The sequence below is a fragment of the Acanthamoeba castellanii genome, assembly GCF_000313135.1.
Source record: "Acanthamoeba castellanii str. Neff unplaced genomic scaffold scf7180000084645, whole genome shotgun sequence".
NCBI lineage: Eukaryota > Discosea > Longamoebia > Acanthamoebidae > Acanthamoeba > Acanthamoeba castellanii.
Window position 1 is genome coordinate 443454 of NW_004457313.1, and position 22473 is coordinate 465926.

At 56.3% G+C, this 22473-nt stretch overlaps 10 protein-coding genes across 10 annotated transcripts; 5 read left to right on the forward strand and 5 right to left on the reverse strand.

Annotated features, from left to right (window-relative positions):
* Positions 1–94: 94 nt before the first annotated feature.
* Positions 95–358, forward strand: ACA1_092940 (uncharacterized protein; the record flags this gene model as incomplete). The annotated part of the gene is made up of 2 exons (XM_004334724.1): positions 95–246; positions 316–358. 2 exons carry the CDS (start codon positions 95–97, stop codon positions 356–358), a joined length of 195 nt encoding a protein of 64 aa, XP_004334772.1.
* A 167-nt stretch (positions 359–525) lies between these two features.
* Positions 526–2311, reverse strand: ACA1_092950 (Poly(ADPribose) polymerase; the record flags this gene model as incomplete). The annotated part of the gene is made up of 4 exons (XM_004334725.1): positions 526–766; positions 897–990; positions 1068–1193; positions 1270–2311. 4 exons carry the CDS (start codon positions 2309–2311, stop codon positions 526–528), a joined length of 1503 nt encoding a protein of 500 aa, XP_004334773.1.
* Positions 2312–3080: 769 nt separating this feature from the next.
* Positions 3081–4598, reverse strand: ACA1_092960 (uncharacterized protein; the record flags this gene model as incomplete). The annotated part of the gene is made up of 1 exon (XM_004334726.1): positions 3081–4598. One exon carries the CDS (start codon positions 4596–4598, stop codon positions 3081–3083), a length of 1518 nt encoding a protein of 505 aa, XP_004334774.1.
* Positions 4599–5431: 833 nt separating this feature from the next.
* ACA1_092970 (ADPribosylation factor 1, putative) lies at positions 5432–6211 on the reverse strand (the record flags this gene model as incomplete). The annotated part of the gene is made up of 4 exons (XM_004334727.1): positions 5432–5764; positions 5845–5915; positions 5985–6066; positions 6143–6211. The coding sequence occupies 4 exons, from the start codon at positions 6209–6211 to the stop codon at positions 5432–5434; spliced, it is 555 nt and encodes a 184-aa protein (XP_004334775.1).
* Positions 6212–6741: 530 nt separating this feature from the next.
* ACA1_092980 (serine/threonine kinase) lies at positions 6742–9185 on the forward strand (the record flags this gene model as incomplete). The annotated part of the gene is made up of 8 exons (XM_004334728.1): positions 6742–7017; positions 7214–7412; positions 7536–7612; positions 7716–7820; positions 7957–8027; positions 8133–8214; positions 8330–8452; positions 8574–9185. 8 exons carry the CDS (start codon positions 6742–6744, stop codon positions 9183–9185), a joined length of 1545 nt encoding a protein of 514 aa, XP_004334776.1.
* Positions 9186–9399: 214 nt separating this feature from the next.
* On the reverse strand, positions 9400–10120 carry ACA1_092990 (zinc knuckle domain containing protein; the record flags this gene model as incomplete). Its single annotated transcript, XM_004334729.1, has 2 exons — positions 9400–9653; positions 9772–10120. 2 exons carry the CDS (start codon positions 10118–10120, stop codon positions 9400–9402), a joined length of 603 nt encoding a protein of 200 aa, XP_004334777.1.
* Positions 10121–11889: 1769 nt separating this feature from the next.
* Positions 11890–13280, forward strand: ACA1_093000 (uncharacterized protein; the record flags this gene model as incomplete). Its single annotated transcript, XM_004334730.1, has 3 exons — positions 11890–12349; positions 12808–12965; positions 13134–13280. 3 exons carry the CDS (start codon positions 11890–11892, stop codon positions 13278–13280), a joined length of 765 nt encoding a protein of 254 aa, XP_004334778.1.
* A 388-nt stretch (positions 13281–13668) lies between these two features.
* ACA1_093010 (BNR/Aspbox repeat domain containing protein) lies at positions 13669–14879 on the forward strand (the record flags this gene model as incomplete). Its single annotated transcript, XM_004334731.1, has 3 exons — positions 13669–14019; positions 14088–14265; positions 14347–14879. The coding sequence occupies 3 exons, from the start codon at positions 13669–13671 to the stop codon at positions 14877–14879; spliced, it is 1062 nt and encodes a 353-aa protein (XP_004334779.1).
* Positions 14880–16016: 1137 nt separating this feature from the next.
* Positions 16017–18280, reverse strand: ACA1_093020 (cell division cycle protein, putative; the record flags this gene model as incomplete). The annotated part of the gene is made up of 10 exons (XM_004334732.1): positions 16017–16262; positions 16350–16617; positions 16671–16807; positions 16897–16983; positions 17058–17239; positions 17336–17367; positions 17422–17547; positions 17635–17867; positions 17983–18115; positions 18228–18280. 10 exons carry the CDS (start codon positions 18278–18280, stop codon positions 16017–16019), a joined length of 1497 nt encoding a protein of 498 aa, XP_004334780.1.
* Positions 18281–18411: 131 nt separating this feature from the next.
* On the forward strand, positions 18412–22101 carry ACA1_093030 (dynamin domain containing protein; the record flags this gene model as incomplete). The annotated part of the gene is made up of 20 exons (XM_004334733.1): positions 18412–18426; positions 18480–18592; positions 18681–18720; positions 18869–18973; positions 19084–19234; positions 19341–19456; positions 19570–19659; positions 19747–19831; positions 19903–20011; positions 20083–20161; positions 20224–20374; positions 20440–20525; positions 20629–20736; positions 20818–20900; positions 20981–21080; positions 21165–21302; positions 21399–21488; positions 21703–21780; positions 21850–21927; positions 21982–22101. 20 exons carry the CDS (start codon positions 18412–18414, stop codon positions 22099–22101), a joined length of 1935 nt encoding a protein of 644 aa, XP_004334781.1.
* Positions 22102–22473: the final 372 nt, after the last annotated feature.

Genomic DNA, 22473 nt, shown 5'->3' on the forward strand with positions numbered 1-22473 from the left:
TGGCAAATTGCTGATTGAACTTTGGGATTGCAGGTGATTGGAAACAAGTGGGACACCTACCTCAGTCTGCTTCAGGCTGATTACGGTGAGGGGTATGTCGTTCATCTGCACCCCTTTCTTTTTTCGCTCCATCCAAATCTCAACATCGCCCCTTTCAATCTTCAGTGATGCCTTGGACGCTCTGGGTCTCCGACGGTACTGCTGCCGCCGTATGCTGCTCACCCACGTCGATCTCATCGAAAAGCTGTACGTTCAAGCACTTCTTCCCTCCCATCCTTTTTCTTCTACTCACGCTTCCTCGTCGGCATGGCGCAGGCTCAACTACAACACGTTCGAGCGGACGATACCCGAAAACTAAGAGACCTCATCCACGAGTAGCAGCACCATGATGAACAAAGCCAAAAAGAGAGGACGTGGGTGGTGGGCGCCAGCTTGTACAAGCCCTCCAATATACACTGTTCCATGCCTCTCTCCACTTCTTCATCCCAAGCGTTGTTGTTGTTGGTTGGTTCAGCCAGCACGTCATCAGCTCGCGCCGAAGACGACGAGGTAGCAGGGCAGGACCTGCGCGGCGTCGAACAGGACCAGCTCCTCGCCGCACGGGCTCGTGTGCGAGTCGTAGCCGCGGCGGCAGCCCACGCCCTCCATCACCTCCGGGCAGGTGTAGATGCGACCCATGAGCACCGCGCACACCAGCATCTTGCCGTCGGCCGCGTAGCCCTGCGCCACGTCCGGATTGGGCGACAGATAGATGCCACACCCGTACCTGTCCACCACCACCACTGTAAGTGCGGCGGTGCGTGTCGTGTGTCGTGTGCGTGTGTGTGTGTGTGTGTCGTGTGTGTGTCGTGTGTGCGTGTGCGTGCGTGTGGAGAAAGAGAGGTTGAGGTGCGGACCAGCCAGAGTCGGTGACGTGCTCGACGCCAGGGGCGGTGCCGGGCACGAGGAGGCCCTTGTTGGTGATCGATGGAATCAAATCGCCGCGCGTGCCTGCAACATACAATGGACAAAACCCAGGTGAGCCGCCCAAACAAGCCAACAATGAAGTCCTTCCGGGGTGAGGGTACCGTGAAAGGCGAGCGTGGTCTGGGACTCGGCGGCGGTGCTGCCGTAGGTGGCCTTGAATTCGCTCCACTTGCGGTCAAACTTCTCCACCAGGTCGTACTTCATCACGTTCGTGATCGTCACCGAACCTATTGCGTGTCGTGCGTGTCGTGTGTGGTGAGCTCACCGAAGAGACGGCCAACCAAGAGGCACACGCGCGCGTACCATTCTGCTTGGCGCAGGAGAAGAGGAATCCCTCGAGCACCGACGTGTCGGCGAAGAAGCGCGTCGACTTCCAGTCGCTGTCGCCCACGATCTTGCCCTCGGCCTTCTCCCGCATCCGCTCCTTGTCGCCCCACCCGAACCCGAAGCCCGGCCACGCCTTCTTCTTCTTCTTCGTCGTCGTCATCATCGCCTCCCGCTCGTCGATCTGGGCCAGCTCGCTCCGCACCCACTCGTCGTGGTCCATCTCCTCGGCGCGCATCAGCTTCTCGATGAGCTTGCGGCTCATGGCCCCCTCCTCCTTGGCCTTCTTCGCACGCTCGCGCCTGTGTGTCTCCTCCTCTTCCTCCTGCAGCAGCCGCACGATCAGCTCGTCGCTCGTCATCTCGGCCGCCTCCGCCGTCTCGTCGGTGCGGCGTCGCTTGCCGGCCGGCTCGCCGCCGCCATCGCCAGTGCTGAGGGACTTGGCCAGCGCCTCGTCCTCCGCCTCGCGCTTGCGCTTCTCGCGGTCCTCCTCCTCGAGCAGCTGCAGGGCGAGCCGTCGGTCGCGCTCCGTCAGCGAGTCTTGTCGCACCAGCTCGCGCCAGCCCTTCGTCATCGTCGCCGCCGCCGCCGAGTCGTCTCCTTCACTGCTGCTGATCAGCAGTCGTCGGCGCCCCGACGTCGGCCGCTCGGTCGCCTCGGCCTCGGCCGGCGTTGATGCGTCAGCAGCGCCGTTCTCGCTGCGGGCCAGCTCGCGCGCGTATCGCTCGTCCTCCTCCTCCATCCGCTTCATCGTGCGATAGGCGTCGTCTTCGATGGCCTGCAGCGCGCGGGCCAACACCAGGTCCCTGTCCTCCTCCGCCGCCGCCTCGCCCTGCTCCTCCCCCGCCGCGCTCGCCGCGCCAGTCTCGCCCTGGCTGCCCTGCGAGCCGCCGGCGGTGGTGATGACCTTGGCCTTGGCGCCGTTGAACTGGCCCTTGAAGATAACCTCGCCGGCCTGCGCGCCGCTGAAGATGTCGGCGAACACGTTGCTCAGGTTGCTGAACTCGCGCTGCTTCCGCATCTCCTGCGCCGGCGTGAGCTTCTCGTACTTCCCTTCGCGACCACCGTCATCGTCAGCATCATCGTTTCTTCTTCCGCTCTCTATCGCTTTCGCTTTGACCTTTGCTGCGTCGGCTCCCTTGCTCGTCGGCGACAAGGCCGACGAAGACGAAAAAGAAGAGGAAGAAGGTGGTGGAGGAGGAGCTAACGTGGGTGGTGGAGCAGAACGGACGTGTCGATCGTCGTCGTTGTGAGAAGAAGTGAGGAAGCGGTGCGGGTTATCAAGGATGTGCTGCAGGCAGCTATCGACGTTGCTGCCGGCGGCGCTGATCACCTCGCCCAGCTGCTTCTCGGTAAGGTCGGGAAACACCTCCCTCAGGCTCTCGCCCTGTTCTCATCGAGTCAGTCACAAATCCCCCACCAAGGGTGACGAGCTAAATCTCCCAAATGAGAAAACAAAAACGAAAGTAGCAGGCGCAGCGTACCAAACGTCTTTTCTCTGACGGCCCCAAGAACGTGACCGGTGGCTGGTACTCCATCTCCCTCTTGTGTTTGTTCTTCTTGTCGCCTACTTTTTGTTCTTGGAAGGGCTCCCTGCCTTCACCTTTCTTCCTGGTATTCTTTTTATTTTATTTACTTTTATCTTTTTATTTGAGGAGATTCCACTTTGTGTACATTCTAATGGACCTGATTAATCAGAAGTATGAAAAGGGGTGAAGAGAAGACGGTGATAGAAGAGCAGATAGTTATGAACATCAATAAATAGTGTGATCGATCGAGTCGCCCGCTGATTAGCAGATGCAGGTCCCCGTGCGCGGCCTGGCCGACGTTGGTACGGCTCCCGACGAGTGCGCGTAGCTGCGGGTCCGCCCACCGTGCGCGGGGATAGGAGGTAGCGGCCTGCGCGCGCCCCAACCGCTGCGGAACGGCGGCTGGGGCACCACATCGACGGCGGCCAGCAGCTGGGACTGCGGCTGCGGTGACTGGCGCGAGGCTTGGTGGGGAGGCTGGGCGGTCGAAGGCGGTAGCACAGGGGGCATCGTCATCCTGTACGACGCCTTCGACGCCAGCGAAGTCGCGGCTGGGCTGGTCGGCACCCGTAGCATGACGGGCGGGAGCGCGGCGGGCTGGCGCCAGCTCGCCACCGAGTGCCTCGGGCCTGCGGCGGGGGTCGCGGCGTTGGTCCTGGCCGAGGCGGTGGTGTGCCGATGATGGTCGATCTCGCCGTCATCGTCGCTGGCCTCGTCGAGCTCGACGTCGATCTCGACCTCGGGCATGGCCGTGGCCAGCATGGTGGGACTGTCGTAGGTGGCCGTGTCCTCCTCGATCATGATGCTGAACGTCTCGTGGTCGCTGATCGTCATGCGGCCGTAGTTGTGACCCACCACCGGGTGGAGCTGCCGCGAGTCCGACGACGAGCTGAACACGAACACGGCGTCCGTGTAGCGCGCATCGTAGGTGAGCTGGCTTCCGTCGTCGCTGTCGCTGTCGGCCTGCATGTTGTTGAGATCATCGCCCGACGACGATGCGTTGTAGGGTCCTTCCTGGGCCGACCGCCTCTGCCGTTTCTTGTTGGCCTTGGTCGACTTCTTCTTCTGCTGCTTGAACGAAGGCGCCTTCTTCAAGTCCTTCGTCGTGGTCGAGGTCGGGGCAGTCGCGTCCATCTCCTTGGTCGAGGCCAGGTCGCGAATGTCGGCCGACATCTTTCTGAAGTAGGACCTCATCTCCGACGTCTTGTTGAAGAGGAACGACGCCGCCTTCCGCAGCCTCGGCTTGCTCTCGCTGCTGGTATCGGTTGAGTCGCGTAGCTCTTGGTCGATGGCCTGCAGTTGGTCGGGCACGTCGGCGCCGCCGAAGACGCTGTCCCTCTCGAGCTCCTTGGCCTTACCCACCGATACGGTGGAGTCCTGCTCTTGGCTCGTGTCGAGGTCGCTGGCGGCCGCCTCCTTCTCCTTGTTGAGCCCTTTGATCGACTTCTTCTTCTTCTTCTTGGCCTTCGTCGTCTTGTCCTTCTTCGTCTTCTGCTTTATCTTTGAGCCTTCCTTCTTCCTCTTCTCCTTCTTTCCATCTTTCTTCTTCTTTGTCTTCTCCTTCTTCAGCTTGGGGGTGATGGTCGTTGAAGAGGGCGGTGGTAGCGTGACGCAAGATGTGGTGAGGTCCGCGGCCATGCCCAGATGCCGCTCTAGCTCAGCCATGCGCGAGCTGATGTACTTGTACTCCTCCTCGGGCGACGCGAAGACCGGGTAGAGGGCGAAGGTGCTCGTGCCATGCCCACCACCAGCCACTGGCACCGTGCCTTCCCGACTCATCGTGATGTGTTGTGTGCTGTGCTCTGCAAGTTGTGAAGGAGAAGAGAGAAAGAGTAGAGAGTATGGAGAATGGAGTAGAAGAAGAACGTGTGGTGTCTGGTGTGCGGTGTGGCTGGTGCGTTTGGTGAATGTGCTCGCCACGCGAGCGGGAGGGTATAAGTAGAGGAAGTAGTTTCAACCTTGTCCTTCTCGTTGCGTGAGTAGTACTGCAACAGGCGGCAACCAGAGAGGCAATACGATCTCCCGCCCCGTTCGTGTAAGCGAAGGTGGAGCATGCGCGACGAACTGCCAGGACAAGCACCAGAAATCCACGGCTTCGAGGGCGGCCGACGGTGGTGGAAAGCGCGCGGTCGGCGAAATTCCATGCATTGCTCGCTCTCTGGTTTTGTTGTCGACCAACATTGAGCAACGAAGATGGAGAAGGAAGTATGAGTGGGCGGGAAGAAGGTGCACGAGAGGAACTGCCAACCACGCGAAATACACTCCTCGGTCGGTCACGTCGTTATGTGAGCACTTATGGAGAAAAGGAAGGGAGAAGAGGTGGAACGCAGAGTTACGGGCTCTCATCTCGAAGAAGGCGACGCACAATACACAACACAACGCAACACCAATGGCCGAACGTGTGGAGAGACCACGAGATCGAAGACATGTGCGGTCACGCACACAATAGAAAGACGAGCAACAGAAGAGAAGTCACTTTATGGGAGCGAGCCAACAGGTATGGACACATGAAGCAAAAGTTGTAGGTCGTGTGAAAGAGAAGGAGAAACGGAGATGAACGAAGGCGCGACGGAACGGGAGGTGATGATGGTGGTGGTGAAATGTACGTCTGTCTAGGAAGCGGTGGCGGCGGGGAGGTTGTTCGCGAGCCAGTCGAAACCCTCGTAGAGGCCCTCGCCGCTGGTGGCGATGGAGCCCTGGACCTTCCACTGGCGGCCCCTCACGTTGTTGAGGCCCAGCTTCTCTGTGATCTCTGCGACGGACAGCGCCTGGGGCAGATCCTGCTTGTTGGCGAAGACGAGCAACGAAGCGTCCCTGAGAAGGGGTTCGTTGAGGAGAACGTCGAGTTCGCCCTTGGCCTGCTCGACTCGAGTGTGATCGTTGGCATCCACGACGTAGATGATACCGCGAGCGTTCTCATAATAGAAACGCCACAGCTTCCTGATCTACGAAAAGAAATCAGAATTGAATCAAATTAGATCATCACCAACGATTCTTCAGTAATCTGATGGAGGCGAGGGGGTACCTTGTCCTGACCGCCGACGTCCCACACGTTGAACTTCAAGTTCTTGTACTCGACCGTCTCGACGTTGAAACCTGCCGATTACAATGGTAAGAGGATACAATTCAAAGAACAGGAAGGGAAGATTTGGGGGGGGGGTATACCGATGGTCGGGGTTGTCTGTACGACCTCACCAAACTTCATCTTGTACAAAATGGTAGTCTTACCGGCAGCATCCAAACCCACCTGCAGGCACAAGCCGAACTTGAGCTTCCAATTCACAAAAATTGATGGATGAATGAGGAAAGGAGTGCAGCCATACCATGAGGACTCTGACCTCCTCTCCATACCACCACCATGTGGCCAGCATCTTGGTGAGCGAAAGTCCCATTTTGCAGCGATGTACAAGTCTTTACAGAAGGCGATCGATTTGATGGATGGATTTTGTTGGCGCGCGGCAATCGACGTCTCTGTGCCCACGTCGGCGGACTTTGCGGAAAGGGGAAAACAGCGACGTCTCACCGTCGACAACGTCCGCGAAACCTGGCAGGAAAGTTGCCTTGGCCACGGACACTGAGGGGCAAGCCACAACACAAGAAGAAGCACAGCACCATCAGGGCTCACGAGCCATCGTTCGGCCTGACCTAGCTCACACGGTCACACCAGGGCGGAGAGGGATAACGCGTGTTGTGGAGGAATGCGTAATATATGGCTGTGCCGCTGCTGGTGCATTGTTTGAATAAAACACAGAATTACGGTTGCAATTCCGGAAGCCGAACAACCAGAACGTTGGGCACGGGGGGGGGTCAGACCAGCACGAGAAGGAGGAAGAGGCCCAGGCATCGAATTGATTAGATTGCAGGAGTACAAGAAGTTCTGCAAGGCAAGTGCACGTGCAGCGCGGGAAGGAAGGAACAAAAAATGAAGAAAATTCAATCGAACCTCAATGTATCGACAGAGGACCCGCTCAAGATTTGGGATCTGACGGAACGGCTGGGCGAGGGCGGGGTGGGCACGGTGTGGAAGGCCATCAACAAGCGCAACGGCCAAGTGGCTGCCGTAAAGATCATCGGCCTCGACGGCAACGACGAAGGTCTGGAGGACATTCTGATTGAAATCAACATTCTCAAGGATTGCCAACACGAAAATGTGGTTGGTTATTATGGCTCCTACCTCAACAAGGGCAAGGAGTTGTGGGTGCGCTCGTCCTCCTGCATTTTATTTCATCCATCAATTAATTTCCTATCTCCCCTCCCCATTCATCCATTTGTGCTACTTTAATTTTCTTAATTCACATCCACACCGCGTGACGATTCTGCCGGCAGAGAGAGCACATCTCAGCCCCAACTCATGGCTTTGGTGGTTGTTTGGTGTATTGGTGGTGCACGAGCAGATAGCCATGGAGTTCTGCGGCGGCGGTTCGGTGAGCGATTGTGAAGACATCCTGGACGAGCCGCTAACTGAGGAGCAGATCGCCATCATCTGTCGCCAGTCGCTGCGGGGCCTCGAGTACCTCCACAACCAGAAGAAGATCCACCGTGACATCAAGGCCGGCAACATCCTCCTCACCAAGACCGGCGACATCAAGCTCGGTACGCCCAGCGCAACCCACATTGCGTCCGCGACATCGCACACGCACACGCACCACCGCACACGCACACACGGCGTGGTGCTAACTTTTGTTTCTCTTTCATACACGCATGTCTGAAATGCAGCCGACTTTGGCGTCTCGGCGCAGCTCACTAGCACGCTCTCAAAGAAGAACTCCTTCATCGGCACCCCCTACTGGATGGTACGGTGTCGCCGCCTCTTCCCGCGTATGCGGAGGCCAAGTGCGCCATGGAAGCCTTTTTCTGAATATTATGTCGTCTCTCGTACAACATGACACGACACAGGCGCCGGAGGTGATCGAAGGCGAGCACTACGACTTCAAATGCGACGTGTGGTCGCTGGGCATCACCGCCATCGAAATGGCCGAGCTTCTGCCGCCCTACTCGGAGGTACTGCTTTCTCCACCCTTATTAATTGAAATAAATAATAAATAAAAATAGAAATAATAATCATCACATTTTTGTTTCAATGCTAATATATAATTTATATGTTATAAATTAACATTGCCTCCTTCTGTCAACGCAGATCCATCCCATGCGAGCCCTCTTCCAGATCCCCAAGAACCCGGCGCCCAAGCTGCAGGACACCGAGAAATGGTTCGCGTGTGTTTGACGCTGTGGATTGTTGGTTTTTTTTTGTGTTGGGTTGAGCGCGGTGGAGGTGGTCGCGACCGACTGACGCCGCCGGACGACGCAATGCAGGACGCCAGAGTTTCAGGACTTTGTCAAGCGGTGCCTGGTCAAGCTGCCCAAGAAACGCGCTTCCGTCAAGGAGCTGCTCGAGGTCGGTGCACTCCAAATCTCCTATGCGTGTGTCGCTTATCTTGTGTATGCGGCCGGTTTCTCACGTTCTGCGGCTTTCTCTTGCGGCTTCCCCACGGTGCCAAAAAAAAAAACAGCATCCCTTCATCACAAAAAACCGCAACAAGGCCGGACTCATTGAGCTCATTGATCGCTGCAACGAGGCCGTGGCCCAAAGGGGCTACCGCTTCGCCTCCGACTCGGACGAGGACGACGACTCGGTATACAGTCTCACTCACTCGCACCGGCGTGTGCACACGCCATCGCACGCAACACACGCCATCGCACACCATCACACTGCGAACAACTAGCGCTGACTGTACTTACGTGCCCTCTGCGCAGGCTTCGGAGGTGGGCGACACCTGGAAGCGCGGTGACCTCTACAAAAAATCCAACGAGGACGACTCGAGCGACAGCGACGACGAGTCCGAATCGGACGACGAGGCGTCCGAGGTGCGGAAGCAGCCGGCCGCCGCGGCCAAGGGTCCGATCGTAAAGGTGGAGAACGAGAACCGGGAGGTGCGGGAGCGGCTCGAGGCCGAGCGGCGGGCCAAGGACGACGTCGCGCCCAAGCCGCCGCGAAAGGAGGAGCCCGTCGACAGCGGCAGCGAGAGCGACACCGAGGACGATGACGACGACGCCAACTGGGGCTACGACACTGTGAAGGGCCGCCCGGCCAAGGCCAAGGCCAAGGCCAAGGACACGCTCGAGCGCAAGCACAGCAAGAAGGCCGCCGCCGTAGCCGGCGCGGTCAAGGAGCCCGAGGAGGGCGAGGTGGTGGACGACGTGCTCGCGAGGAGCATGGCCGGCGCCAAGATCGAGGGCGAGGGCGGCAAGAGGAGCAAGCTGGCCGGCGGGACCTGGAACGGCGGCGACAACAACAAGGCGACGGTGAGGTCGACGTGGAGGAGGAACCTCTGGAAGCAGCTCGCCGGCGGTGGCCCCGGCATGTGAGCGGTCCGCGCGCGGCCCTTTGCTCTGAGGGTGGTGTCTCGAGTAGGTAGGCGCGTGCGCGTGCGCGTGCGTTGCGCGGCGCGGCGCGCGTGTTGGTGTGTGGAGAGGTGGCAAGCGTTGTTTATAATCCGATTTTTGTGTTGAGGGCTTGCGCCACACACCCATTCACTTCTCTTTTCCTCTCCGTCCTGTGGTGGCGCTTCGAGTGCGATTATCATTCGCGGTGCTTGCAACCGCTCTTCTTTCTTTTCTCGGCGTCGGTCTTCCTCTCCGTCTTTCGCCTCTTCTTTGACGTCGTCTCCTTCCTTTTCTTCTTCGTCTCGCTGCTCTTCTCAGAGCTTCGCTTGCGCTTGCGCATCTCGGACTCCTCGCCGCCTCGAGCTTGGCCTGCGTTGACTGGCGCCAGCCGCGTGTTCGTGGTATCCGCGCGTCTCTGTTCGTCCAGCAGCTCGCTTCCCAGTCTCCGGCCTGGGCTTGAGGGGAACAATCACACACGCACATGCAGGTGCAGAACTAACCAAGGTAAGCTCCACTGAACGACGATGTCTGAACGTTTTGAAGCGGCGAATGGGTTGGTTCGCCTTACCTGGCGTGCAGGCCTGGTCGTTTGTGAGTTTTGAAGCGGGAGCGGCTACGATGTTCCAGCAGTTGAAGGCCAGATGCCCGCTGCCTCGGCACTTGGTGCAGGTGGCCAGGCTGCCAGTCCCGCAGCCGCCCTTGGACGCCGTGGCCCGGGCGAGAAGGGCACGGAACTGGTCATAGCCGCTGGCGAGGTCAGCGGAGGTAGGGCCGGTTGTGCTGGAGTGACTGCCGTTGTGGTGTCGCTGGATGGGCGCGTGGGGGTCGTAGCCGATGCTGTCCTGCCACACCGCGTGGGTCGACAGCGCGCCTCCACCGTAAATCCTGTTCTGGTTGGGGTATCTGCGTCGAGACATGCCAATGTTTGTAGTGTGTTTCTTTACTGCCTGGTTTGTCGCGCTTTTGATATATTTTCTTCGGCCAGAAAAAGAAGAGAAATAGTCAGAAAAAGCACAGCTTCGTTCTTTGGCGAAGCGGCGGACTTCGCTCTTTGTCCCCCCCCCCATTCGCCCTCAAAGCACGGTCAGGAAAGGATGCACTTCTTGTCCCTGGACCCTCCCGAGGGCGGACCAGGTCGAGCAGAAAGCGTAGCGGAGCAGCCAGCAGCTCCCTCGCGTTCTCCACGCGATTCTCCTACACCGGCCGGCGCACACCATCGAAGCCGCATGAGTGGCACCGCTCTCAAGAAGAAAGAGAAGAAGCAAAGTGGAAGAGAGGCACCAGAAGACGGAACTCGAAGGGCTTGACGCCCTTGAGCACGTCTTCGTCCTTGGTCCAATCGAACAGTCCCGGGCTTGTGTTTGGGGCCTGGTGCGCGGCGCCCAGGTGAGAGGAATTGCCGCACGCAGCAGCTTAAGCAAGTGGTGGCTGGGCACTCGTACAAACAGGATCCTGTCGTGCAGCTTCTCTGTTCACATTCAAGATGCACTTCATAGAGCTGCCCCCAGCAGCCATCCAGGCTCTCCTCTGGCCAATGCTATGACATAGAGGCAGTTGACACAGCGCACAGCAAGGGCCTGCTTTAGCATGGACACATGCAATGCTGCCTCCCCCTTTTGGAATCCTGCCTACAAGATGAAGATGGGGATGAAGGAGAGGGCAATGGGTTGCAGTTGTGTGATGTTGAGAATGTCAGCAAAAGAGAAGTTATCAAGGCATTTCTTGCAACAACAGAATGATGCAAGAACAGTATTGATGTGATCATTGCTGACAAGCAGGCAACACTTTTTGGGGATTCACTCTTCAGCAGTTCAGAGAACTCTCTTCCTTGGAGTATGAGCTGTGGCTCATAAGGACTGGCCAAAGATTGGGGATAGTAGGGTAGAGGTGAGGACCTCAGTGTTGGTGGGGAGAGAGTGGCTCATTGTGGTGGAGAATGACTGTATGACACTGGCAAGGTATTTAAACATTTGGTGTGATATCTCCAATTCCCAATGGCCACATAACAGATAGATGTGGTTCTTCTGGATTGGCAAACATTTGTGTTTCTTGGAACTCCAGACCAATGAGCTCACAACAGTGGAGTTGAGGAAAATACTGGACAAATTAAAAAACCCAATGCGCATCAGGTTTTTTATTTGTCAACTCTTTTCCTGATGCACATCAGGAAACAGGACAACAAATTAAAACTGATGTGCATCAGGAAAAGAGTCAACAAATAAAAAACCCAATGCACATCGGGTAGCAAGTCAACAAATACAAAACCCAATGCACATCAGCTCTCCAGACCACATGAAATTTCGCCACCTGTTTCCAGTCCCTCCAATTAGAATTTAATGCAGACAGCTTTTTTGTAGACCTTCACTACCTATAAAATGTCAAAACCTGTTTTGATCATTTTGTTGTACCACCCATGTTCAACACACACTTCCTTACAATGTCTTCTTGCCAAGCTGCCTCAGTCCTTCCCAACTTCTCAGCCATGTCAGCCACTGAGCTTCTAGCAAGCTCCCATAATGCCCTGGCAAAGGTGCACCAGCAACCTGGCACCAAGGTTATCACCAAGGCATACATTGACAGGTTGCTGCAGGTGCAGGGCCAAGACACTGGCTGCACAAAGCAGCAGTCTCTCAAACTGCTAATGCAGTGTACACCAATGACAGCAGAGGAGGGAGTGAAAGAGCTGATGGATGTGGAAGAGGAAGAGGAGGAGGAGCAGATGGAGGATAAGGAGGAAGAGCAGGAGAAGGAGCTGGAGGAGGAGGAGGAGAAGCATGGGGAGGAGCAAGTGGAGGAGGAGAAGGGGGTGGAGCTGGAGGAGGAGAAAAAGGAGGAGAAGGGAGAGGAAGCACTGGAGGAGGAGTGGGAGGAGGAGTTGGAGGTGGAGAAGGAGCTAGAGGAGGAGGAGGAGCTGGAGGAGGAGGAGCACCAAGCACCACCAAGGAAGCACAAGCTGGTAGAGGAAGAGCACAAGGAGAGGAAATGTGCACACCCAGTGGTGATTGACCTGGACAAGGAGATGGAGGTGGAGGAGATCAAGACCAAGCCTCACAAGCAGCTGGTGGTGTGCCAGTACTCTGAAGGCAACACCAAAGAGCAATGCAAGGAGGCTGCCAGACTACTTGCCCTGCCTGACCTGGAGCTTGGTATGTACACTTTGTGTGCATTGGGTTTTTTATTTGTTGACTTGTTTCCTGATGTGCATTGGGTTTTTTATTTGTTGACTTGTTTCCCAATGCACATTGGGTTTTCTATTTGACCTGTGAAAATCACATTCTCTAACAGTTTGTGTTGCTGACCTCAACCTTACTATGCAGAAATGAAAATTCATATGCTCTTGAGCAGAGGAGGCCTCCCTTGCCTCAATGTCCACAAGTGAACAGTGCTGGTGTCTCTCTGTGTTGGCCAAGGGGAAAATGGTACAAATCAACTCCTTCCTGTTCCAATTCACACCCCATTACTTTCACTTACACCACTATTATCTAACTTCAGCCTGCAGTACCCACTGCCACTGAAGCTTCTGGCACCACTCCAACCACCCCAACCAGTACGTTTTCATTTTGCTGGTAAAGTTCCAAGCTCACCACATGCTTGTTCTTTACAGCTACCAAGAAACATGGCAAGGGTAAGGCTGAAGAGGAAAAGTTGCCATCTACCATCAAGCACAAGGCAGAGCTTGCTCTCCAGAAACAGTATCTCCCCCAATTCACTGAGCCGCTCACCAAGCTTCTTGGCCAACCAATGCAATTCCATGAATGGCTGGTGTGTTTATTGTCCTGCATTGTTTTCCTGATGTGCATCAGTTTTTTTATTTGTTGACACTTTTCCTGATGCGCATCAGGTTTTATTTGTCAACTCTTTTCCCCAATGTGCATTGGTTTTTCTAATTTCACTTATTTCCTGATGTCCACCGGTTTTTTTCTTCCACAGGTGTTGATCTACCTGCATGACTTTACCATCCACAGTGTGGACATTCCTCTCAACATTGAGGACACACTCTCCTCTACCCCCATAGCAGAGGGCAACATCTCCTCTCTCACCAACTGGCTCCTCACCTTCCACTCTAAATTCCTGTAGGAGTCAGATCTCACAGCCATCACTTCCTTCCTACAAGGCCTAACTTCACATCCTGCCCTTGCCCCTCTCACACCCAAGACCAGCTCCTCCTCCTCTTCCAGTCCATGGAAAGTGCAGAAGTCCATTGGCTTAATATAACAAGTGTCTGTTGTGGTCACACCACTATATCATACATACAATGATATGGCATAACAATTTGCATCCCCTTATGATGAGTCCATTGTCTCTCAGAAGGTTCCTCTTGCCTCCACCTGTTGCTTTGAGCAACAGAAGCCGTCATAGCAGAATGCGCCGCATGTGCCAGCCAATGGTGTATTTTGGCATCTTTCCTTTTTGCACTTTAGGGGATTTGCGAGCCCAGGGCTTTTCATCTTTACTCTTCCCACCGATGCAAGTGAACACACCCTTCCTCTTCCTTGTACTGCTCACCCTGGCCTGTGGGGTCCACTCCGTGCCCAGGCCTGGGCTGTTCTCGGTGCTGGCCGACCGTGAACTGTGGGTGTTTGAAGACCCCACCTCGCTGGTGACCTTCTCGCCCAGCGCAGTGGTGGGCGATCTTCCGCTTCATCATGAGAGGATTGTCTCCGCGGTGGCCAGTTCCAAGCCTGGTGGCAACTTCGTGGTGGTCGGTTCGCAGACCGTCGCAGTGCAAAGGCAAGCGCACCGCCCCTTCGAGCTTGCCTTCAACTTTCACCCGGAGATCACCCTTTATGACGCCACCAACGTTCCCACCACCGGTGTACGTACCTTACTTCTCACAAAAGTGTTTCTAGGGATTTATTAATTGTGCGGCGGTTCCGGTTTTAGGTCTTCGTGGCGGTCGGTGTCAACAGGTCGGCAAGTGGGTCTAAGGAAGAGATTATGTTTTTTCGCTCCGAAGATGGTGGTTTCAGTTGGACCTCCTCATCCTCCTGGCCCAGTCAGAGCTACACCAATGCCTCCAGCGGCTTCTCCTTCTCCCCTTCTGGCGACTTCGGCCTCTGCAGTATGCCCCTCTTGTTGTTTTGTCCCTTTACGCTTGCGACTCAAGGTGACTCACAAACCCTGCCAATGCCTGAAACTGCAGTGTTGGGTGACCACATGTTCCGTACCGTGGATGGGGGACGCTCATGGGTGAAAACCGCCTGGAATGATGGAAGGGGTCAGGCGGTGTCGGTGGCGGTCCTTGACCCGTCTCTCGCGGTGGTCACCATCGACTCACGGTATGGTGGGGGCATGGTGCTCATCTCCACCGACGCTGGGGCCACCTGGCAGCCGCTCCTGGAGGCGAACATTGGAACAGGGTACGGCATCGTGCTCTTCGACCGGCAGACTTGGGTGGTGGCCACCCAAGTCCCCCGGACCGGACAGATCTGGCGCACGACGGATGGCGGCAAGACGTGGGCACGCACCTTTGCCCAGCCCAACACCGCCTGGACGGGCTTGGCCTACAACTCGGACTGGGGCGCCCTTCTTGCCGTTGGCTACTTCTACAACGACTCCGTTAGCCACAGCGCAGGCGCGATGGCCCTCTCGTGGGATATGGGCGGCCAGTGGTTGCTCTCTGGTCCGCTGGACAAGGTGCTCGACCGTGCCGTGCCTGGCACGCCCTCCTTGTAAGGCACGCACTCTGCCTAACCTATTTTAATTTATAAACATTTTTCATAACTCTTTGTCCCGCTTATCCACGTAACCAATGATGGGGTGGTTTTCTTTCTTTTCACACACACGGAGGTCACCTGCATGGGTGCGATTACAGTTGGACAGACCACACTGTTCCCCTCGCTGGGGGGCGAGGCAGAGAAACTGACCTACAATCGCCGGCATCGCAGATGTCCGTGACCTCAAATCCGCCAAAGGAATCGGTTCAGTCAGAGTCGTAGACTTGTATGCACCTACACTGGCGCAGAAAGTGTGCACCTCATTCCTCCTAGATAACGTGGACACTTAGCAAGGGTTCCGTCATCCAACTGAAAACCCGCCACCCGCAAAAGTGCGTTCACTGAGTGGTGCTTCGTGAGCGCTTCCATCCAAATCATACTCGCCGGTGGTCAGTGCTTGCCGCACACGCCAGTCGATCTGTTCTTCAATTTCGCGCCTTTTGCGTGCGTCGCGTTGCTTGTCCAAGTGAGCGCGTCTTCATCCTGTAGACCGTGGTCTCCATGTCCGTGTGTATGAAGATGGTTGTCACGTTGGCTGTGCCGAGCATGACTCGCAGCAATTCGGCGCCGGCCGCGTCGGTCACAAGACAATAGAGCACGGCATCGTTCGACGCGTGGGCGTGACGGCGCCAGACCACATCTTTTCATGAGGGTGCTCTTGCCCAAACCGCTCGCGCCCATGAAAACTACGAGTCAGCCCATGGCAGTTTGGCGGGTGGTTCGTTGAGGTTGATCGCGTCTCGGCCCCGCAGCCAAAAGGAAGAAGAACAAGAGAGGCAACCAGTAACGGATATCCGTAGTTGCAATGATCAGTTGATCACCTGTACAGGAGCGGCAACCAGCACCACTTCGAATTCTTAGAGTGGGCAGAGGAGATGGGACCAAGTTGCTAAAAGACGAGTCCCTTTCGCCAGCAAAGTGCTCTCACGTTGTGGCGTTTGTGACGATTTACAGAAACTCAAGCAGCACACCAAAAGGTTAGGGTTAGGGTTAGGAGTGAGAGGAGAGCAAGAACGTTGTTACCCACACACACCCATTCCATCGCGAACACGCACAACCAAACAGGCCATGCACAACTCTACCCTGGTGAGCCTGCTCACTTCCATTCAGATGCATAAAAAATGAGGCTCCACATGCGCGGATCGAGTCGGGCCTCGTGCATGAACAACTTGTAGAAGTAACCGTGTTCGTCGCAGTCGTCGGCCGGCCCAATGCCCACGTCGGGGCGGTGGTCGCCGCCTATTCCTTGCCACGGCCTGGCCTCGTCGCGGCGATGCAGGCGCGCCTTGGCTGCCAGCCACAGCCTGGCCAGCATGTTTTTGGAGTCGACATCCGCGAGAGTCTGCCCGCAAGGCACCTGCAGGGCGCGCGGCGCAGAGAGCGTGGCGGGCATACTTGGTCAGCACCAGGTCACCCATGTGTTGGTCACTGGCATCGCTGATGTAGGGATCTCGCTGGCGCCGACGGTGGCGCCGCCGGGGCCGAGGCCCGTGATGACATCGAGGCCAAGCGCGCTCGCCACCGTCGCGCCGGAGAGCGCCTGGCGGTGGACAACGACGTTGTTGGCCCTCAGTTCGAGCGTCGGTGCAGTGTCGAGGGACAGGCCGAGGGCGATGCCCTCGCGGCCGTTGAATTCTTCGGCCAGAAAAAGTTCGGAAAAAGCATAGCTTCGTTCTTTGGCGAAGCGGCGGACTTCGCTCTTTGTCCCCCCCCCCACTCGCCCTCAAAGCACGGTCAGGAAAGGATGCACTTCTTGTCCCTGGACCTGGCTGCCGGCTCCTCCTCGGAGCCCTTCTTCTCGTCAGCGGCCTCCCGAGGGCGGACCAGGTCGAGCAGAAAGCGTAGCGGAGCAGCCAGCAGCTCCCTCGCGTTCTCCACGCGATTCTCCTACACCGGCCGGCGCACACACCATCGAAGTCGCGTGAGTGGCACCGCTTTCAAGAAGAAAGAGAAGAAGCAAAAAGGAAGAGAGGCACCAGAAGACGGAACTCGAAGGGCTTGACGCCCTTGAGCACATCTTCGTCCTTGGTCCAATCGAACAGTCCCGGGCTTGTGTTCGGGGCCTGGTGCGCGGCGCCCAGGTGAGAGGAATTGCAGCAAGCAGCAGCTTAAGCAAGTGGTGGCTGGGCACTCGTACGAACGGGTTCAGTTCGACGACGATGAGCTGGCCGTCAGGCAGAAGGGCGAAGTCGATGGCGTAGGTCGAGGCCGGGATCGTGTCGCGCAGCTTCTCCTCATAGAAGCTGCGGATCTGTTGTGCGATGGCCTCCTTCTTCTCCACCGCCTCGCGTACAAAGCAAAACTTGTAGTAGTGCGTGACTGTGTGCGTGTGTCATGCCGTGTGCGGTACCGTGTGCAGTGCGAGTTGAGTGTCAGTAAATGCTGTTTGGGCAGCGGCCTGTTAGCGATGGGTACCAGCAGTGAGTTGTCGGTCGTAGACGAAGCCTCTGCCAATGAGAAAACAAAGTTAGCCAAATGCCTGCTGCACATTGGAGGCATACATGGAGAATTCGGACCTGAACTCGAGCTCGGGACGAAAGTCGAGCCATTTCCTGATGACTATGTTCACGCTCAGCTCATCGCCTTCCTCTTCCCTTCGCGTCGCCAGATGGCGATCCACTCGATCACTGACGCACACAGCGAGTCAGAGACCGGCACAGTACACGGCGCACGGCGCACGGCGCACTACATGCACGACACGACAAAAGAAAAACCTGCGGATGAGGAGGTCCATGGCTTCGGCCCCGTTGGTCACGCGGCAGGCGAGGCAGCAGGCCATGTTGATGGCGATGATCTCGGCGTCCTCGTCGCCCGCCGCGGCGCCCTCCAGCTCGGCCTCCAGAAGGCCCTTGAGCTTCTCCGACTGCCACTTGACCGCGTCCTTCGGGCTGAGCGTCGAGATGCGGACAAAGGCAGCCCCGCCCAAGGCCTCAATCGCCTCCTCCACCTGCGCTCGCAACTGTGTGGCGTGTGGCGTGTGGCGTGTGGCGTGTGGCGTGTCATATTGTGGGTCATTCCACGCACGAAAGTGCTGCGAAAGAGAAGAGTGCCTGCTCGACGACAGTGGCGTGGGCGGGTTCGAGGGTTCGTTGAGCGGAGCGGGCGTCGTGTGCGCGGAGGAGAGCCTGGACGGCCGCCGGGGGCAGCTCTACGAAGCGCGTCTCGAACGTGAACTCCTTGATTGCCTCGTACCAGCTGTGGGCGACGCGTGGTCAAGTCTTTCCAGACATAAACAAATTGACGATTTAAATAAATAAAATGGTTAAAAAAATTAAAAAAGCAATAACGCTGCAAATGGAGAGGGTACCCTTCCACGGCCCAGTCGAGCTTATCGAACTTTTGTTGCTCTTCACCTTCCATCTTGCCAATAAACTTGAAACGTAAAGTAAAATGAAATGTGAAATGAAAAAAGAAAAAGAAAACAATAAGTAAAGTATTGTTCCACTCGTGCGAATCAGGTCCGAGAGATGAGAAGAACCACGGCAGCAACCATGGCACAGGGGAGGGTGGTCACTACCGCAACTTTCTCCACCTCTGCGTGGCTTCGGCGTTGTGGCAGCGAGACGACTTCAGCGCTGATGCCGTCTACATCTTCACTCGGTCGCAGCGCCGCCTCGCGAGGGGTGGCTTCAGCACGCCTGCACTACCCTCGGCCCCGAACAAGCTTGTTCGGTGATGCCCCCGGCAGCCGTGGGGCAGCTGCCATCTCCTCCTCGCTGGCATTCAATCGCCATCTTCTGCCTGCAGCCTCATCTTGCAGGCGAAGACAGGCCACCGCCACCGAAGTCTCCCTCCAGAAGGTTCGCAGTAGTGGCTATGCTCAGTGCACCCTCCTTCATCCACTCTGCAGATTTATTTCTTCTATTTTGTTTATATTATAAATATATAATTATCTATTTTTAAATAAATATAACATTATATTCATATTTGGGTTCTCTACCAAAGCAGGGAGAGGGTAAGGAGGGACTGCGTCGTGTGCTCAACGCGGACCAAGCGGCGCTGCTGCAGCAGGAAATCTGTCTGCTCGAAGACGTTCTGGCCTTCCTGCAGAAGGTACGCCTACAGACTATATCACACACATTCGCTACGCAGTGCGACTCACCGCACGCGCTCACTTGACCCCCAATTCACACGACGCACACGCTCCCACGCACACCCAACAGATCGGAGCTGACCAAGAGGACGTGGAGCTGTTGAAGCAAACGAGGGAGCAACTGGAGGAGTTGTTCCTGCTCGTCGTGGTGGGAGAGTTCAACGCCGGCAAGTCGGCTTTCCTCAACGCTATGCTCGGCAAGAAGTACCTCAAGGAGGGAGGTGCGCTGCAGCCTGTCCTCCCCTCTCACATGTTGTTGTATTACTGTTCGAACGCTTTTTTCTTAGCTCACCACGACACCTGAACGCACCACACGCGCGTGTGCAGTGATTCCCACAACGAGCAAGATCACGTCGATTCGGCACGGCGAAACGGCGTCGTCTGTGCTTCCGACCGAAGAGCCCGATCGCGAGGTCATCTACCTGCCCGTGGACTGGCTCAAGGTGCGCCTCATATTTAACTGCTCAGTTTACAATGACGTTGCCGCCAAGATTGAGCAGACACCATGTAAGACATGTCAAGCTTACGACTGTGTCGACTGTGCGCTTTACCTCAGGACCTCAACTTGGTGGACACGCCAGGCACCAACGCCATCCTCAAGTATCACCAGCAGATCACCGAGCACTTTGTCCCACGCAGCGACATGGTGCGCGATTCCAGTTGTTGTTCTCTGCTGACGTTGGCGAGTTCCTCTAACAAATGATGACTTTCCCTTGGCTCACTACCGTTGCAGGTTCTGTTTGTCACCAGCTCCGACCGAGCGCTGAGCGAAAGCGAACACCAATTCCTGAACAGGATTCGCCAGTGGAAGAAGAAAGGTAAACTTCATACTTGATTCGCACAAGTGGCAAGCTACAGCTAACCTTATGCGTATGTGTGTGGCCTTCAGTTTTGGTTGTGCTGCAGAAGGTCGATTTGTTGGAGGACGAAGCGCAGCTCGAGGAGTTGCGCAGCTTCGTCGCCAAGGGAATGAGCCAGCTCCTTGGCATCCAGCCCAAGTACCCCACTCACTCCCTCCCCCCTCGCGGCCCGCGGCCGAGCCGCTCACTGTGTGTTACCACTTTCGCAGAATTTTCCCAGTGTCGGCTCGCCTGGCGCTGAAGGCCAAGCAGCTGATGGCCAAAGAGAACGCGTCGGCTGAGGTGAGGGTCACTGGTGCTAGCTACAGTCAGGCGATTGGAGGTGTATGTTCTGATATGGGCCGTTGCAGGAGAAGGCAGAGGCTGCAGCGCTCTGGGAGAAGTCCCGCTGGGCCGAGCTGGAGACCTACATTCTCAAATCGCTCGACGCCGGCGAGAGGTCTAAGCTGAAGCTCAAGAATCCCCTCGGCATCGCCCACAACCTTTTGAACAAGTACAAGGGTACGCTGCAGTTGCATGCGTGCACTCTCTTGCTGAAGTATAGTTCATACGCACAACACGAACAGATGTGACCGAGAGCAGACTGCAGGTCCTGGCCAAGGACATCACCAGCATCGAACACATTGAGGAACAGCTCGAGGAGTACCGAAAGGTGTGTGCATGTGTGAATATATATTGTCTACATCGTTCAGTGTATGTGCGATGCTATTCGTTACTCATTGTTCGTTTTTATTTTTGTCTTGTCTTGTCAACAGGAAATGAAGAGGGACTACGAGTTCCAGCAGAACCGAATCGACAACGTGCTGCTCGAACTGGCCAATCGAGGCGACGCCTTCTTCGACGAGCACCTCTCCCTCTCCAACGTACGCCTCAGCGCCCACACGATCGCAGCCATCCTCCCGCTGATCGTTTTTCGTCGTTTTTTCGTGTGGGTGCCATGGCAGATCTTTGCGTTGGCTCGGTCTGAGAAGCTTCGTGGCGAGTTCGAGCGCACCGTCGTTGCTGAAACGGCCATCCAGATCGAACGGTGACGCACCATCTTCCAATATGCGATATCAAGGCGTTTTGCGTGGTGGCCCTGCTAAATGTCGTTGTGTCTTTATACAGGAGCGTGAGCGACCTGATCGACTGGACAGTGGACAAGAACAGCAAACAATGGCGCAGAGTTGTGGACTACGCCCTCGAGCGAGCTGCGCACCACGCGCAAGTCTGCCCGCCCCCTCCATCGCATTCTCTTCTCTTTTCATTCTTGCTTGCGTACGGTTTGTATATTCACGGCTAGCACGTACAGAGCGAAGGCCTCATTGGCAAGGTCGAATCCGAGTTCGATTACAACAGGGCCAAGCTCCTCGATACCATGGGCGCAGGGGTCCGTAACGTAGTAGCGTCCTATGACAAGACCGAAGAGGCCCGCCAGCTCGCCAACGAAGTGCCTTACTTTCCCACCTCTGTTCAATCTCGCCTCGCGGTCCCGTTTCGTATCGTGCAACTGACTGGGCGCGTTTGGCGCGATCGCCCGGTGCAGGTGCAAACTGCGATCTACTCGACGGCTGCGATAGAAGTAACGGCTCTGGGTGTCGGCTCCCTCGTGGTCGCCTCACTTCTCGACTTTACTGTACGCCTCATTACGCAGTTCTTCCCTCCCAGTCTCTGTGGTATTGCTTCAAGATAGGCGACTGATGCAGAAATTGGGCACAGGGTGTGTTGGGGGCGGGTGCTCTCGCGATTAGCGGCCTCTGTGTCCTTCCTTACAAGCGGGCTCAGGTAATGTTACATGCGATGTGTAAGCGAGGCCTGGTCGACTGATGCCAACGCGTTGCGTTGAGCAGGTCAAGCGGATCTTCAACGAGAAAATCGCAGGGCTGCGGGTGAACATGAGGGGCGTCATGCATGCGCACTTCGATAGGGTATGTGAGCCTCACGCCACCGCAATCGGACGAAGACAATGTGCCACTGAGAATCACGTTTACATATAGGAGCTCGCCGACAACATACGCAAGATCCAGGGTTCCGTGTCTCCGTACACTCTCTACGTCAAGACTGAGAAGGAGAAGGTTCGCTCCACTTGGATCAGTGTTCTTGGTCACGCACTGACTTGATCACTACAGTTGACCAAGACGAAGACAAGGATTGAGGACACGATGAAGCGAGTCTCGAACAGCATACACTCAATCGATCTGGCCTTCCAGGGCGAGTCCGCCGAGGCCCCCGAAGAGGACCTCCAGTAGTCGCCGCACACCACCGAGCGGCCAATAAATGCGTGTTTGGCATTCCTGTCCAGGCGTGCTTTTTTGCCGGCGCGTGCTGGAAGCGCTCACTCTTCACTTTCGCAAGCAGCTGACCACGTCGCGTACGCGAGCGCAATGAACGTAGAGGGCGAGAAGGGCGAAGGAACGAAAGCGAGCGGAGACTCGACCACGACGCAAGACATAGCCGCTGTGCATTCGGTCCTGCAAAGTACGCACGTCCTCTTTCTTCGCTGACGTTACGTTTTACGCGTAGTAGATACTCAAAGCTCTCGTACATCGGCCACCAGCGCTACAGCTCCAAAACGAAAAGCTTGCCAAGTATCAGGAGATAAGGTTCGTACTCGCTTCTGT